The sequence below is a fragment of the Magnolia sinica genome, chromosome 11 (assembly GCF_029962835.1).
Source record: "Magnolia sinica isolate HGM2019 chromosome 11, MsV1, whole genome shotgun sequence".
NCBI classification, from domain to species: Eukaryota; Viridiplantae; Streptophyta; class Magnoliopsida; order Magnoliales; family Magnoliaceae; genus Magnolia; species Magnolia sinica.
The window spans coordinates 42712059-42728998 of NC_080583.1; the positions used below are offsets into that span (position 1 = coordinate 42712059).

The 16940-nt window shown below is 40.7% G+C and overlaps 1 protein-coding gene across 7 annotated transcripts in view; it reads left to right on the plus strand.

The window, feature by feature from the left end:
• The first annotated feature begins 1288 nt into the window (after positions 1-1288).
• LOC131219067 (TIP41-like protein) overlaps positions 1289-16940 on the plus strand; it is an 89719-nt gene continuing 74067 nt past the window's right edge. For 2 of the 7 annotated variants that reach the window (XR_009157985.1, XM_058214045.1), the window contains exon 1: positions 1293-1508. Coding sequence is in view for 6 of the 7 variants with exons in the window: in XM_058214045.1 (XP_058070028.1) it covers positions 1354-1508 (155 nt within the window). In the remaining variant the exon portion in view is untranslated. Of the gene's footprint in view, positions 1509-16940 lie in introns of all 7 variants that reach the window. The other 5 variants (XM_058214050.1, XM_058214049.1, XM_058214044.1 and 2 more) reach the window with 5 other exon arrangements.

Genomic DNA, 16940 nt, shown 5'->3' on the forward strand with positions numbered 1-16940 from the left:
GAATCCGACAAATAACTTGAGGAAGAGTTCTTTTGAAGTGGAGGGGACTAATGTAGAATGGGTTGTGGACTCGTTCATAGCAAAGATAAACCAAAGAAAAGAAGTCGAGAATGATTGAACACACTTAGCATAGTTCAACTGGTCAACAAATCTAGTCTGTAGGTTAAAATTGCGCCACACATTCCAGGTTGCTTGTTGTCTGGTTTATGTCAGTTTATATAGGTTAACATATCTTATCAATATGTCAAAATCTAGTTAGATAGGTCGACAAATCGAAAATCACATAATTTTTTATTGAAGTCTCTGGACACTTGTTGGCTGATTTGACTTGTCGACTGGACCTGTCAACGACATCATTGACAAGTCAATGGGCATGGAAAATTTACGCTATTTTATAAATTTGTTTCTTAATTTAATTAGAACTCTTTGATTACGTTTTTATGGTTTGTTTATGATTATTCATAGGGTGTTAAACTCGTTTTTATTTATTCATTAATTCAATAAATCAATTCCTTAGAAATATTCTTCTTTCGTCTCATGAATTTGAGAAAGTATATTTAAGGTAGCTATGGACTGAGGAAGACTGTGGTTAACCTCATCACATCCTCCCCTGCGTCAACCAGGTTGGCCTTAGGCGAGCCATGGTCCACTAAACCTTTGCCCCTATCCCTGTGAGACTGGCGCTACTAGGAAGAGAGAGAGTAGAGATATAAGATGGTGGTTCACATATTGAACGGTCCCTTATTAATAGATCCCATATAGTGCAGATGCCCATTTGAAAGAAAATAAAACAAAATAATGTCAATTCATACACTAGGTGGGCCACAGTTTACCGAACAAGTCTGACCGCAAAGTATTTTTTCTTAGTTGTTCATTTGTTTCAAAGGCCATGGCCCAGGCCAGAATTTTGGGCTAAGGCATCTGCATCGTGGGACCCTCTAATCAAAGGCCATGGCCCAGGCCAGAATCCCAGCAGGAATAACCTTATTAACGGGTTGGATGATATATAAATATCAAGGATGATAACCAAGGAAGGTTTCAAACGGCTTACTTTACCATCCCCACCTTTCCATAAGATGTGGCCCGCTTGATTCATGGAACTGTCTCATTTTATCATTCACGAGCGGTCAAAATGGATGGACGGAGTGGATATAACACAAACATAAAATCGGGCTCCACAGAACTTACGATTACAGGGGGATTCATTAAAGTCCAGGGCGCCACACTGAGGCGCGGTCCAAGAAATCTGAGCATCCAAACAGGGGACACGTACAAGTCTATGTCCAGGACTTGGAAAAATGCTTTTAGTCTTAGAAGCGAAGCGAGCACTCCACGCATCCAAACGACTGCTAAATGGAGAAGGAGAAGGAGAAGGAGGAGAAGGAGGAGGACGAACTGAAGGCCACAGGAGCGGAAGCGCTAACGGATGGTAGGTCTGGACTTCGCATCAGAGGTTGGGTGATCGAATCTTTCAACCGTCCAATTCTCAGCTCGTCAGCCGTTCATCTGTAATACGTCCTTTCTTTTGGCTTTTATGTTTTTATTGCAATTGCGGCCCATGTTTTTATGATCCAGACCATTGGCCTGTTAGGCCTCACATTGGATGGACCATGCCCCTTCAAAACATTCCTCCTTGATGGGATGATTGTAGCATTCCAATTTCAGTCCTGTAGGAATGAAGCGAGCTTGGTGGTTGGTTAATCTGTCAGCCTGGGAGACTTTTTGGGTGTGGTCCTCCATGGTGGGGCCCAGCATACCAATGGTCTAGATCACTAAATCATGGGCCCAACAGTCTTGAGTGCCGTGTATCTTGTACACTTATTTGGGCATTTTCGCCACTCATTGCGGTTTGAGTGCATGCATCTTGGTTATGTTTAGAGGAGGAATTTGATGAGATCTCTCTCTTACATCCTACGTGGTAGCACCATTTTCAAATTCAAATTCCTTGCTTTCAATTATTTCTTTTAATTTTGGGTTATTTCTATCATTATTGTTGCCTATTCTAATTGCAGGTAATCCCTAGCATTATTGTAGGCGTTTGCTATAAGAGAATGCATTGTAATCTCTTTGGGCAGAGAAATAACAACATTCCTTCTTCCTCGTCTTTTCTCCTCTCTCAATTCTCATCTTCTTCCTCATTCTTTTCTTCTTCATCACACATTTGGTTAAGGCACACATCATCTGGTATTAGAGCATACTTATCCATTATGAGTAGAATACAACATTCTGTTAACTAGCTTGAAATTCAAATGGTGACCATGACAAAATGAATATCGAAGCTACAGAACTACTACTTCAAACGTCACAATACATAGCTGATCTTAAGGAACAACAAGCTACTTGGGCTAGATTTCAGGAGAAGAACAACCAAAATAGTGTAGAGTTGGAGGACACCTTGCAGATACTCTTGCGACTCAACACCGGCAAGGCAATCTAGACACCCCAAACACACCATCCACCTCCGTTGCTGCTCACATCTCCAATGGTTCTTCTACATTGCAGACTAAATATATGCTGGTGAATTTTCCTTGCTTCAATGGGGAGGACTCCCTTAACTGTATCTATCAAGCTTAGCTTTTCTTTAGCTATAACCAGACCCCTGTGCATGAGAAGATTGGATTAGCTGTGTTCTACCTTGAAGTCAATGCAATTCAGTGGTATAATTTTATGGAAGATATCATAGCTACATGGATGTGGGACGAGTTCAAATCTACTATCTGTGTTCCGCTTGGCTCTATGGAGTATACATGTCCGGGCAAAATGTTGTCACAGCTGCAACAACATGGATCAGTGCAGGAGTACGAAGACGAATTTGAACGTTTTGTTAACCTCACAATTAAACTACCTAAACCCCTTATGATTGATAACATAGTCGGAGGTTGTGTGACAATATTAAAGGTCAGTTCAAATTTTTTCATTCGACTTCCCTAATCAAGGCGATCGGATTAGCATGATTAGTGTAAGAAAAGGTCGCTTTAGCCCATAAATCCAACTGTTCCCGCATGGAGTGTTTTCTTCCCGCAATCATCTCTCCATACTCCACACTCAAGCAATCCACGATTCCAACTACCATTCTCATCAAACACCTTACACCATTTGAAATGAAGGAATGATGTAGTCGGAGTTGTGTTTTAATTGCGATGAGCAGTACCATTGATGCCATCGCTGCAAAACCAAACAACACTTTCTCATGGAAGGAGATTGGTCGGAAGAGGATCCTACGCCTGATGACCTTGAAAGATGCCACGTGGGAGACTTGGGTGAGTCTCTTTCCTAACTTTAGACCTTGAGGACAAGGTTCTTCTAATGGACAGTGGGATGATGAGATCTCTTTCTTACATCCTACGTGGCAGCACCATTCTCAAATTCAAATCCCATTTTCAAATGCAAACCTGTTTCTTTCAATTATTTCTTTTAATTGTGGGTTATCTCTATCATTATTGTTTTCTGTTTTGATTGTAGGTTATCCCTAGCATTATTGTAGGTGCTTATTATAAGGGAGTGCATTATTATCTCTTTGGGCAGAGAAATAACAACATTCCTTCCTCCTTGTCTTCTCTCTTTTCTCTCTCAAAGTCAATTCTCATCTTCTTCCTTATTCTTTTCTTCTTCCTCGCACATTTGGTTAAGGTACACATTATAATTATAGGCTTGACTATGGAAATAGTTCATTGCCATTGATGCTTCAAGGATCATACATGATCTATGAAAGGATGTATCTAGGCCACCTGATCTGGCCAATCAGAGATCTGGACCATCCAACCATCTAGATTGGCTTGATCTATGATCTGGATCAGGTTAAGAGTTTGATGACATATCTAGACCAAAATGATGCAGGACATGAAATTAAATATGGAATGCAAGAGATCAAGCTTGAGATTATACCAATTTTAAATAGTCACAAAATTCCACATCCTACATACCATCAAACGTTCAGAAAGGGATATCTATGAGGGTCCAAGCCTACACAACTTTAGGGCTAGATTAAGTAAAATTATAAGCCAAACAAGCCCAAAGGAGTGTAAGAATCATCCATCCTTGCAAAGGATTGTTCCCAACTCAAGAGATTCACTAAATTTCAATTTGGCGGAAAATCTAGGGTTTGAAAGTTAGGGATAATTAGGATTTGGGACTCTTTAGGGTTAGGGATTTGGATTAAGGTTTTTTTTTTTTTTAATAAAAAAAAAAATCAAAAGAGAAGGAAATAAAGGAAAAAGAGAACCCGGGATGAGCCACGCGCGCTGGACAGCAGATGGGCTTGGACGCACATGTGTGACAGGTTATCCGCACGTGTGTGGGGCCCACAAAGTCAAAAACCGACTTCTAGGCTAGGATCAGCTAGGGATGGGCTGTCTCCATACCAAATCTCATGTCGATTTGACACATGGGTTGTGCGTAGTACTCTGCCAAAGTTTCAGTCCCTCAGATGGGGCAGAATCTGAAAATTTGTTTGTGCACTGCTGTAGGAGAAAACGTGGATGCGAAGAAGGGTGAAACTGATGGTGAAAGGGGTGTGGAGGGTGATGGAGGTGATGTGTAAGAAGATGGAGATGATTTGGAGCGGATGTGGCTTCGCACCACGGTAGTTAACCCTTTGAGGAAGGGAGGACTTCGCACCCAATTCGATTATTCAACCCAGAGAGAGAGAGAGAGAGAGAGAGAGAGAGAGAGAGAGAGACGCAAAAAAATTTATTCATAAAATATCATTGCAATACCTACATGGGATTGCTATATTTATAAGAAAACCCTAAACCCAAAAAAGACAAAATTACCCTTGCGCCATGCGCGCACTAATACCAAAGCTAAAGCAAATAAAATAATTAATCTATGCAATCAAAGCCGTTCACGATGTTTCTAATAATAAAAATAGTCAAAACTCAAAATCCCATATCATCTAAAGTAGTGGGCCACGATCATGAGATCTGATGGAAGAATCTATGTGATGATCGAGTCTACTCCAATGCTCCATAACACAGCCCCCTAATTATGAGGCCCTCCAAAGATGTCATCGTCGATCCAAATTGAAAGTGGGGCCCGCCTCCTCCTCGAATTCGTGCGTAGATGGGGAGTGTGCATGATGTCCTCATCAACTCTTCCCGGCTACGAAGGTTTCGCCATTAGCGAAACAAAGTTCCTGAACCGCTCCAAGATGTCTGGATCAAGTCTCTGAAGCTCCTCCTCAGTGAACCACGTACTGTCTGAAGATGGGTGCGACTTCCACTTGACAAAGTACTATTAAAAACCGCCGTCCAACGTCGATGTAATTTGATGGTCTAAAATATCATTTATCTCCTCTCTGGATGTGGGAAGCATGGTATTCAAAATCGGTTATGTAACGGCAGTTACATAACGGTAATGGTCATAACCGTTACGCGTTACGGGGTTGAAACGGCCGTAACGGCGGTTACAAAAAAATGGGCCGTAACGGTCCCCTAACGCTCCAGTAACAACAATTTTTTTTTAAAATAAAAAACGGCCGTAACGACTGATATGTGGCTGTAACGGTCGTTACGGCCCGTATCACAACAATAATGGTGGTGGCTGTAACACCTTGGTGGGAAGGGTAGGTATAGGAGGTAAAGGCTAGGAAGATGGGTCGGGAAGAAGCCATGGGTCAAGGGAAAGATCTGGGGAACTGGGATGGTTAGGTGAAAGGCTGGACAATGTGTCAGTGGTCTCTTGAAATGAAACTAGATCCTCCACATTGAATGTGGAACTAATTCCCATGGAAGATGGAAGATCTACAACATACGCATTGGGACCGTTTCGTTTTATAATTTTGAATGGTCCAGCGCTGCGCGCGTGTAATTTTCGAACGGTTTTCTGAGGATACCGTTTTGGCATGATGCGGACCATCACAGAGTCCCCTACATTGAATTCCTTGAATCGTTTATGTTGGTTTGCAGAGAATTTGTATTGTTCATTACTAGTATTGATCTTTCGTCTGATTTCTTGATGCAATGAATGAATATGATGTGCAAAGGACTCTGTAGACTCTGATGGCCTATGGGATAGGGACATGGGGACAAGATTAATACGCTTTTTAGGTTCATAATCAGTTATGACTTCAAAAGGACTTAAACCTGTGGATCTATTGACAGAACTATTAAATGCAAACTCGGCGATAAGTAGTGTAATGTCCCACGTCCTAGTGTGCTCCCCCATTAAACACCTGAGCAAATTTCCTAGGCTCCTATTGATCACCTCAGTCTGACCATCAGTCTGAGGGTGGTAGGTAGAAGAATATTGGAGCCTAGTACTCATCATATGCCATGTCTTCCAAAAATAACTCATGAACCGTACGTCACGGTCAGACACTATGGTTTTGGGTAACCCATGAAGTTTGACAACCTCACTAAAGAACAATTTGGCAACATGGGATGCGTTAGAGGTCTTCGAACAAGGGATTAAGTGGGCCATTTTAGAAAAACGGTCTACGACAACAAATATGAAATCGTGTTTTCGAATGGTCTTGGGGAGCCCAAGTACGAAGTCCATACTAATGCCCTGTCAAGGGGCGTATGGAACTGTCAAAGGCGTGTATAGCCCCCTATTCTGCTTTTTCTGCTTTGCCAGTTGACAAGTACGACACTGCCTTATAATTTTGGCCATGTCTCGCTTGAGGATTGGCTAATAGAATCTATCCTCCACTAGGTTAATGGTCTTGTCTTGACCAAAATGACCTGCAACCCCTCCTAAATGTAACTCCCAGACAAGAAAATTGCAGAGGGAGGTGCGAGGTATGCACAAACGGTCACTCTTAAACAAATATCCGTCCAATATCAAATACTTAATACTAGCTCCTTACGGACTCTCTAATAACGATGCTTACACAACTCTAAATTTGGGCACTTAAAATAATCCTTTCTGACAGTCGTGGAGTTGAGTAATGCGACTCGAAGACTCAATGCGTCAGCAGATTTATTCTTTACTCCGACCTTGTGCTTAAGCACAAAAGTGTACTCTTGAAGGAACTAGACCCACTTGGCGTGCCTAGGGTTTAGTTTCTTCTGAGAGTTCAGATATCTCAAGGCTTCGTAATCTGAGAACAAGACGAATTCTTGCGGCAATAGATAGTGACGCCAGTGGCGCAACGACTGTACTACCGCATAGAATTCTTTGTCATAGGTGGAGTATTTTTGCTTCGCCTCATTCAATTTCTCAGTAAAAAAGGCGACAGGGTGCCCTTCTTGACTAAGTACTCCTATACCAACTCTTGATGTGTCGCATGCGACCTCAAAAGCTTTCGAAAAATCCGGAAGTTGCATGATTAGAGCCTCAGTCATCTTAGCCTTTATCTCATTGAAGGCCTTCGAAGCTGCCTTCGTCCATTGAAACTCTCATTTTTTTATGCAATCCGTGACGAGAGCCATAATGGAACTGAAACTTTGAATAAACCGCCTATAAAAGGTGGCCAAGCCGTGAAAGTTGCGCACCTTGTGAATATTACGGGGTTCAAGCCAATTGATAATGGCCTTGACTTTCTCGGGATCCGCTGACACACCTTCAGCTGACACAACAAAACTTAAGAAGATAACACCGTTAGACATAAACACACACTTCTTTAGGTTGGCGTACAATTTTTTGGCTCTAAGGATCCCACAAACCTGCCTCAAATGGTTGAAGTGTTGTTCCTTAGTCATGCTATAAATCAGGATATCATCAAAGTAGACGACCAAGAACTTCCCCATGAAGGGCCTCAACAGTTGGGTCATCACACGCATGAAGGTCTTCGAGGCATTATTCAGTCGAAAAGGCATGACTAGCCACTCATATAACCCATCCATCATCTTGAAGGCCATCTTCCACTCGTCACCAGGGTGTATGCGGATTTGGTGATAACCACTTTTAAGGTCAATTTTTAAGAAGATAGTAGCGTTGGCCATCATGTCCAACATGTCGTCAGGACGCAATATGGGAAACTGATACTTGCTTGTGATTTTGTTGATGGCCCTACTATCAACACACATCCTCTGTGTGCCATCCTTCTTAGGTGTAAGAAGGGTAGGCACGACACACGGATCTGTGCTCTCTCGAATGTAATCCTTTTCTAGGAGATCATCAACCTGTCTCTTCAACTCTGCATGCTCCTTTGGGTTCATTCTGTAATGAGAAAGGTTTGGTAGAGTTGCCCTAGGGACTAAATCAATGGCGTGCTCTATATCCCTCATAGGAGGAAGCTCATCCGGTAGATCATCAGGAAAGACATCACGAAACTCATCCACTACCTGAATGGCCTCAGTAGATAACTCTACACTAGCCTCTAGTCAGGGTGTCCCAAAACGGTTACGTATCGGCCGTAACGGCCGATACGTAACGGTAACGGTGGTACCCGTTACGCGATACGGGGCCATATCGGTCGAGTCCCGTTTTTGTACACGTAACGGCCGTTATGGGCATAACGACCGTTACTGACCTGTAACGGCTGTTACGGGCCTTGGAAAAAAAAAAAAGAAAAAAAATTAAAAAAACCTTACCTTTTTCCTTTCTTTTCCTCTTCTTCTTCTCTTTCTTCTTCTTCTTCTTCTTCTCGGCCTGCTACGGCCCTGCTGCGGCTGCGGCTGCGGCCCTGCTACAGCTGCGGCTGTGGCCTCCTCCTCCTCCTCCTCCTCCTTCTCTCTCTCTCCCTCCCTCTCTCTCTCTCTCTCTCTCTCTCTGTTCTTTCCCTCTTTCCCTCTTTTTTCTTCTCTTCTTTCCCTCTTTTTTCTTTTCGGTTTCCTTCTCTCCTTTTTTTTTGCAGGCGTAAGCTGCTGTAGGTACGTGTCACGCTGAGACGAGCGCTGACACTCCTCGAGCTCCGAGTTGTACGAACGGTTCAAAGGAGATCAAAGTTTTATGGGCTCCACAGTGATGTATTTATTATATCTACACCGTTCATCTATTTTTAAATATTATTTTAGAGCATTACCTAAAAAATGAATCGTATCCAAAGATCGTCTGGACCACACCAAAAATAGCAGCGGAGATGATGATTTTCACCGTTAAACAATTCGTAGGCCCATCGTAACATTTATTTTCCATCCAATCTGTTCATAAGGTCAAAAGGACCTGAATGAAGAGGAAAAACAAATTTCATATTGATCTAAAAGTTCTGTGATCCCAAAAAAGTTTTCAATGGTGGACGTTTAATCCCCCACTGCTTTTTGCAGTGTGGTCCACTTGATAATTAGATCAGTATTATTTTTCATGTCAAGCCTTAAGACGATCTCGTCAAATGAATGGACGGTTTAGATATAACACATTCATCATGGGTGGGGCCCAAAAAACTTTGACATGTGTGCTACACTTCACAATCCGAGTCCTGCCTAATTTGAGCCTTTAAAAAGTTGAAAAAAAGACATATATTAACTTAAAATTTACCAATTAAATAATAAACTGCAATTGCTAACTCACAATGCCAAAATCAAATTATTTGAATAGTTTTAATTGTTATTTTGTGTACTCTTATTTTTTAAAATAGGGCCTTTTGATTTTTTTCATGATTCACTATCCAATAAATGTCCACTAATACATAAGTGGGATAATGACAATAAATTGCATGAATTTGAGGCTAATTTGGGGCATAGATTGGTCCTTCAAGTCAGCCCGAAATTGGCAATGCCAGCTAATTTTTTTAAAGAACTACTGGGAGAAAGATATTAAATTGTTAAGTATATAAATTAGATATTTAGAAAATTAAATATATACATTTTGTAGTCAAATTCAGGTTACTTGATTCAAAAATTAATCAGACAGTCTGATACAGCTTCTCACCAAAGAGTGGACCATTACACTACCATAAACATGTTCCAATTTATAAATGAATGCATATTTGGAATGCTTAGAATATTCCAGATTTAATACATATTTTTTTATATTTTTTTGGTAAAAAAATTTTTTTACGCCGTTACGGGCCGTTACGCCCCCATATCGCCGTTACGACAAAAATATCACAAAACTTATCCACTACTGGTATGGCTTCAGTGGGTAACTCTACACCTTGCCTCTAGTGCACTCTCCCTAGCCACAAGGATGTACACCATCGAGTCCGATTCAGTCTCTTGCTCAAAGTCTTTGGCATTTAGAATATGGAGAGGCTTAGACTTGGACTTCGATTTCTTTAATTCCTTTGAGCCGCTCACACCACTCTTTGTGGTGGACTCCTTTCCAGTTGTGTTCTAGGGTGGGAGAGGATTTAACTTGACTTTCCTGCCCTCAAAACAAAATGTACAGACATTCGAACAACCAAATATGATGACATCCCTGTCATAGAGCTAGGGCCTACCCAAAATGATCTGGCCAACATCCATGGGAACAACATCACACCAGAGTGTCTTTATACGATCCAAACTGAATAAGAACAAGACAATAGTGCGAGACTGGAATGGAAGTCTCATCAACCCAAGACACTTTATAGGGTTGAGGATGGGCTTCAAGCTTCAAGCCCAAATGGCTCACAGTGCTAGTTGATGCCACATTGACACAACTACCACTATCCACGATCATCTTGTAACTCTTATCACTACATTTTGCGTAGGTATAGAAAATCGTATTGCTGTGCCAATCGTCGGTATTCTTTGCTTGTGCAAAGGCGCAACAAACAACTGCAAGTGTTGCAGTCTCTTGCACTCCCTCTTCCTTATCACTAGGGCTCGCCACTGGCTCTTATTCTTCCTCCTCATCGTCACTTTCTGGGGGCACTACTTCTACTTGCCCATCAATAAAGAACACCTTGGTGCCCTCTTTTATGCCACACTAGTGGGCAAAGTGACCAAACCCCTGACATCTAAAACACCTAGTCGCATCGCCTCTACACGTGCTAGACCCAACAACTCCTTTACCCTTATCATCTTTGGGCCTGGACTGAGAACTGCTGGAAGGCTTGTGTTGATGTCCAATGCCAGGTTTAACCCCAGAAGGGTTAGTCTTAGCGCCAGAATCACGGGACTCAAACTGCCTTCCCACAGATGCCTTGAGGTATTGCTCAACCTCCAACACCACTTGATACATCTGTTCAAAAGTGTTTATGTCTTTGGCGAGCAACTCTCTCCTAATGTCAGAACGGAGGCCCGTCTTAAATCGAGCAAGAGCGAGCATGGGATCCTCTTCAACCTCACACCGGGTCAAGTACTTTTCGAACTTCTCAATGTATTCAGCCACACTCATGGAACCCTGTCGAAGAGACTACCAATCTTCAACCATCCTTAAGTGATAAGAGAAAGGAAGGTACTTCTCTTTTAGAATTTCTTTCATTTCTTCACAATGGACTATTGAGGGTTCCCTTAACCTTTCTTTCTTTCATTCCACGGTAGTCCAAAACCTCTTTGCTTGGCCCACAAGCTTCATCTTAGTAAATTGGACTCTGTAAGCATCTGACATGTCGTACTATTCAAAATAGTAGTCCATATCTGCCAACCAATTTAAAAAAGCTTTAGGGTTCAAGTGGCCATTAAATGTAGGAGCCTCTATCCCAACTCCCTTAAGGAGTTGTGCATCTGGGTCATAATGATCACGATGCCCCTCGCGGGGTGGGTGCATGGGTGCGCGCCCACGACCATTTCCTTGGCCACTCCCATTCCCTTGTCTATCCTCCTGACCACCTGCCTGAGATTGGGTATCTTCACCAATAGTGGTGTTTGCTTGGGTGGATGTTTCAACTTGATGGACGCGTGCATCTAATTGGTCCAAACGATTATTAACCTGTTGCGAAGATACTTTGATGCTTACATCCATGGTGTCTAACTTTTGGGTTATTCTCCTAAGAGACTCGGTAAGTTGCTTGGTGTTCATAATGGGGTGCAGAAAAAAGTTGCGTCCAGTACGTGCGGGCATGCATTACACAACTCAAGGGGTCCTAAGATGCAACTATATGCGCCTAGACTCCATTATATGTACCCTAAGGACATTAGTTGAACCTATAGGACGCTATATGGATGAAATTATGCAACTCTACAAAAATCCAGCAATATGACTGTCAAAATAAATAGACAACCGAAAATTCAGCAATGTGAATTGCTAACTTTCTGTTAACAGAAATTTCAGGAGCCTATATCATGAATTATGGACCTCTAAACAACCCTAACTGAATGGGCATGGTGCATAAAAAAAAAATGAGTTAACCCCTAATCACGCATTGTATTCCCCTATGAAAACCTTGTGCTCTGATACCAAATTTGATGTAGGACATAAAATTAAATATTGAATGCAAGAGATCAAGCTTGAGATTATACCAATTTTAAACAGCCACAAAATTCCACATCCTACGCCTATCAAACATTCAAAAAGGGGAATCTATGGGGATCCAAGCCTACACAACTTTAGGGCTGGATCAAGTAAGATTATAAGCTAAACAAGCCCAAAGGAGTGTAAGAATCATCCATCCTTTCAAAGGATTGTTCTTAACTCAAGAGATTCACTAAATTTCAATTTGGGGGAAAATCTATGGTTGAAAGTTGGGGATAATTGGGATTTGGGACTTTTTAGGGTTAGGGATTTGGATTAAGGGTTTTTTTTTTAGTCAAAAGAGAAGGAAATAGAGGAAAAAGAGAACTTGGGATGAGCCACGTGCGCTGGACAGCAGATGGGCCTGGACGCACGTGCGTGACAGGCACGTGTGTGGGGCTCATAAAGTCAGAAACCGACTTCTAGGCTTGGATCGACCAGGGATGGGCTGTCTCCATAGCAAATATCACATCGATCCGGCACATGGGTTGTGCGTGGTACTCTGCCAAAGTTTCAGTCCCTCAGATGGGCCAGAATCTGAAAATCTGTTTGTGCACTGCTGTAGGAGAAAACGTGGATGCGAAGAAGGGTGAAACTGATGGTGAAAGGGGTGTAGAGGGTGATGGAGGTGATGCATAAGAAGATGGAGATGATTTGGAGCAGATGTGGCTTCGCACCGCAATAGTTATCCCTTCGAGGAAGGGAGGGCTTCACACCCAATTCAATTCTTCAACCCAAAGAGAGAGAGGAAGAAACGCAAGAATTTTTATTCATAAAATATCATTGCAATACCTACAGGGGATTACTATATTAATAAGAAAACCCTAAACCCAAAAAGACAAAATTACCCTTGCGCCATGCACACACACTAATACCAAAGTTAAAGTAGATAAAATAACTAATCTAAGCAATCAAAGCCGTTCATGATGTTTCTAATAACAAAATAGTCAAAACTCAAAATCCTAGATCATCTAAAGTAGTGGGCCACGATCATGAGATCCGATGGAAGAATCTATGTCATGATCGGGTCCACTCCAATGCTCCATAATGCAACCCCCTAATTATGAGGCCCTCCAAAGATGTTGTCGTCGATCCAAATCGAAAGTGGGGCCCGCCTTCTCTTCGAATACGTGCGTAGAGGGGGCGTGTGCATGATGTCCCCATCACAAAACCAACGTTTTGATTAGGCTATGGGGTTTGCCAAGTCCATAGGTTTTATTATTTAAATAGTTGTTAATGTCAGAATAGGAATGACTTGTGTAACAAGTTTCCTTTGAGTATCTTGGTCACTTTTCTAGTGGGCTACTTTCTAAGCATAAAAAGATGTAAGAAGTTAGAACGATGTGAAATTGGTCCTGTTTGAAAGCCTATTGAGTTAGCTTTCAAACAAGCCCAAGATCATGCAATTTTGTACCAATGACAAAGAGGGCCCTTTATACACTAACAATCTGCTAAATCAGTGTGGTGAGTGGCATAGTTAACCTTAGTAGATTCTGGACCCATACTTTTGCACTGTTTGCACTTGTTTTTGGGCCTTATACATGCATGGTTGGACTGTTACACGGGTGGCAGTTATCTTTCCTAACTACTTATTTAGCTAAAAACATTTAGCAGTTTCCCCAAATTGGAGAAACAATTCTAGTTTAGTTTAGTTTGTATGCTTATCAATTGTAAGAATTAGGGCATATTTAGTTGCCACTTAAAAATGAGTTCCTTTCATTTTAGTAACATCAATTACATATAGGAATCATAGTTTATATAAATTAGTGGTTATATTTTAATGTGTGTGAGTGATTCAAGGTTCAATCCTCAGTACTAAAATGAGATGAACTATAATACATTATAATGATTAAATATAATGAGATGAACTCGTCATTTAATTGGCACTATAAGGTCCTTAGCTAGTTGTTAAAATCCTATATAAGATCCTATTTAGACGTTTTGTTTGCTATTCTGTTTTTTTTTTTTTTTTTTTGGAGAAGGATGGTCTGTATATAGTTACATATACGTGCCATATGCATGACACTAAGACATGTTTAGGTGAATGGGAAAAAGGATTTTCTTCGAGTTGTTTTTTGAGATTTGAAATTTGGGCACTCTTTGCCATGTGTGGTAAGACTTCATGCCATCTACTACTCATAGAGAAGTTCTTATCCCTCTAGTCACCACTGTCCATCCTTCTTCCTTCCTCTTCAAATAATCTTTATATCATTTTTTCAGTAAAAGGTTCTATTGATTGTCTGCTAACAAACAAATCTAGTTGCTTGAAATTGTTGTTTGGAATGAAATGCTTCAGTGGGCATCAGATTTCTACAATTATTGGGCATGAAATTAATTTCCGGGCAGTATAGCTGCTAGAAATCCAGTTTCCCATAATCGTGCTGTGTCAGTTTCTCATGGCTTGTCCACTTTGTCAATTGTTTGCCAGATCTGACCATTGGGAGGCTGTATTTGGGAGCGGCACAAACCAATGTTTTATTTTTTATTTTTTGTATCGTTATCGTGTAATGTATCGCACCTTTCGATACGGATGCATATCAATTATTGCATGGGATATATCAGTGGTATTGCGTAATGTATTGTTGTTGTTAGGAAACTTGGGGAAACATTGGGAAATTGGTTGAATTTTTCAATGAAACTTCAAAGATTGTTAAAAAAGACATTAACACACACTTAGAAATCAAAACATCACAAAAAACAAGTGCACATGATATGTTTCCTTTGTATAGGGTCCTAATTTATGTGCCGTCTAACTAAATTGATGCAAGTATATTCAAAGTCATTTCATATAATTAAAATATGTAAGAATACATATATGGAAACACAAGCGATACATTGAAAAGAAAAAAGAAGTAGAAAGCTAGTTACATGTTTGATTTCGCGTTTGAACACTAAGATTGCAACCAATTAGGGAGAAATTAGGAAAATTTCAATGTTTCCTCAATTTCCTTCAAATCAACTCACCTACACCCAAATCCCAAAATCAAAGCTCTAAAATCCTTGATTTTTTATACAAAACATGAAGAATCATGGATTTGTAACAATTTTCCACTGATTTCAACGAAATATTACCAAAAAAAAAAAAAAAAATCAAAACTCAAAATACTCTCACCATGTTGAAACCGGCCCCATGAAGCCTCTAATTGCGAGTTCTCCCAAATGTGAAGTTTTTCTTCCAACAATTTATCAAGGACTGGTCGAAATCAATTTAGAATGAAGTCGATGGAGGAATTTTTAAAACAAAATCGATTTTTTGGGGTTCTTTTTTGAGAAGGGGCTGTGCTGCCTCGGTATAATTGTGCGATATTGGCGATGTATCGACACCACTGTTGATACATTGAAAAAATATAAAGGAGCATGTGCGATATTCAATGATATATTGCGATATTGCATGATATTATCTGTGACACCAATTATTTTAGATACTATAGCATCACCAACTTGCGATAATCGATACATCGGCTGATATCGGTGATACCGAAAACACTGCCACAAGCCATGGGATGATTAAGAACATGGCTCACGTCGCGGTGACATCATCAGCATGCTGACACCAGCACCTTTGTTTCACTTTGGGGTTTATTGCGGCTGATTGAGGGCTGGATATGATTGGAGCTTACACTATTAAGGATTATTCCTCATTCACATGGAGTCTTTGGAATCTTTGGTAGCAAATTAAGAAGATTATGGTAGTTTACGCTTAGTTTTTAGGATGTGGGCTGAAGGATAGAAGTTGGAAGTCTTCAAAGCCTTCTCAGAATTTTTTACATGGACCCCCCTTGCATTTACTTGAGGTTTTTACATACGACTTATTTTACTTTTGTTTGGAGCCTTTCAATATTAGTTACTTGATGGTTGAGATTGAAACCAATACACAAGGTTTAAGCTGCTTTGGAGTTTGTTTAAGAGGGTTACAAAGGGCAGTTTCGTAGCCATATGGGGTATCTTCTATGATAATTTCTGTATTTTCCTCTTGGAGACTAAAACTTACAGACATTTTCGGTTTTCACCTTTTGGGTTCTCTAGTTTTATGAAGTTGAAGATGTCTCTCTCTTAACCCATCATACGTGTGACTTTGATATTGTTTTTATAACTATTTTGATTACAGCAACTTCGTTTTTAATTGCTGGAATTCATTCCTGGTTGCTGTGAATTCTGTATTGGGATTGCTGGACTTGTCACAACCGCTGGAGATTACTGTTGATTGCTGATTTGTGCTCTCTGGGTACCATATTATATTTGTTGGGAATTGTTCAAGTTGCTGGAATTTGGATTTATCTAGTGATTTGGGTGATTAAATCCTCCAATGTTGATATTTATGATTGTAGGAAATCATTGTGGGCTTATTGGATACTAATGTCTTGAAGCGCAATCCATCAAGATCATGAAATCCCTTGATCGAATGCATCACTCATGTTGCCTTTTCTTCTTTGCATGGTGCCTTCATGCTGTTCTCCATCCCTTGTATTGGAATTTGTTCTAACTAGTGGAAAAGAATATAAACCAATTCTTTCCTTTAAATTAAAGATGGTATAACATGGCTTACAAAGGGGTTGATGACTTGTTTGGGGGTTGGATGCTATTATCTCCAAAGAAGGATTCCTCTAAGGGAAGGACAAGGGGTAGAAGGATCCTTGATTGGCTAGTCGACATGGACCACTTCTTCAAGTGGCATGATATGTCAGATCGTTGTCGATTGAGGTTTGCTAAGATGAAGTTGACAGGTCAAGCCAAGTTGT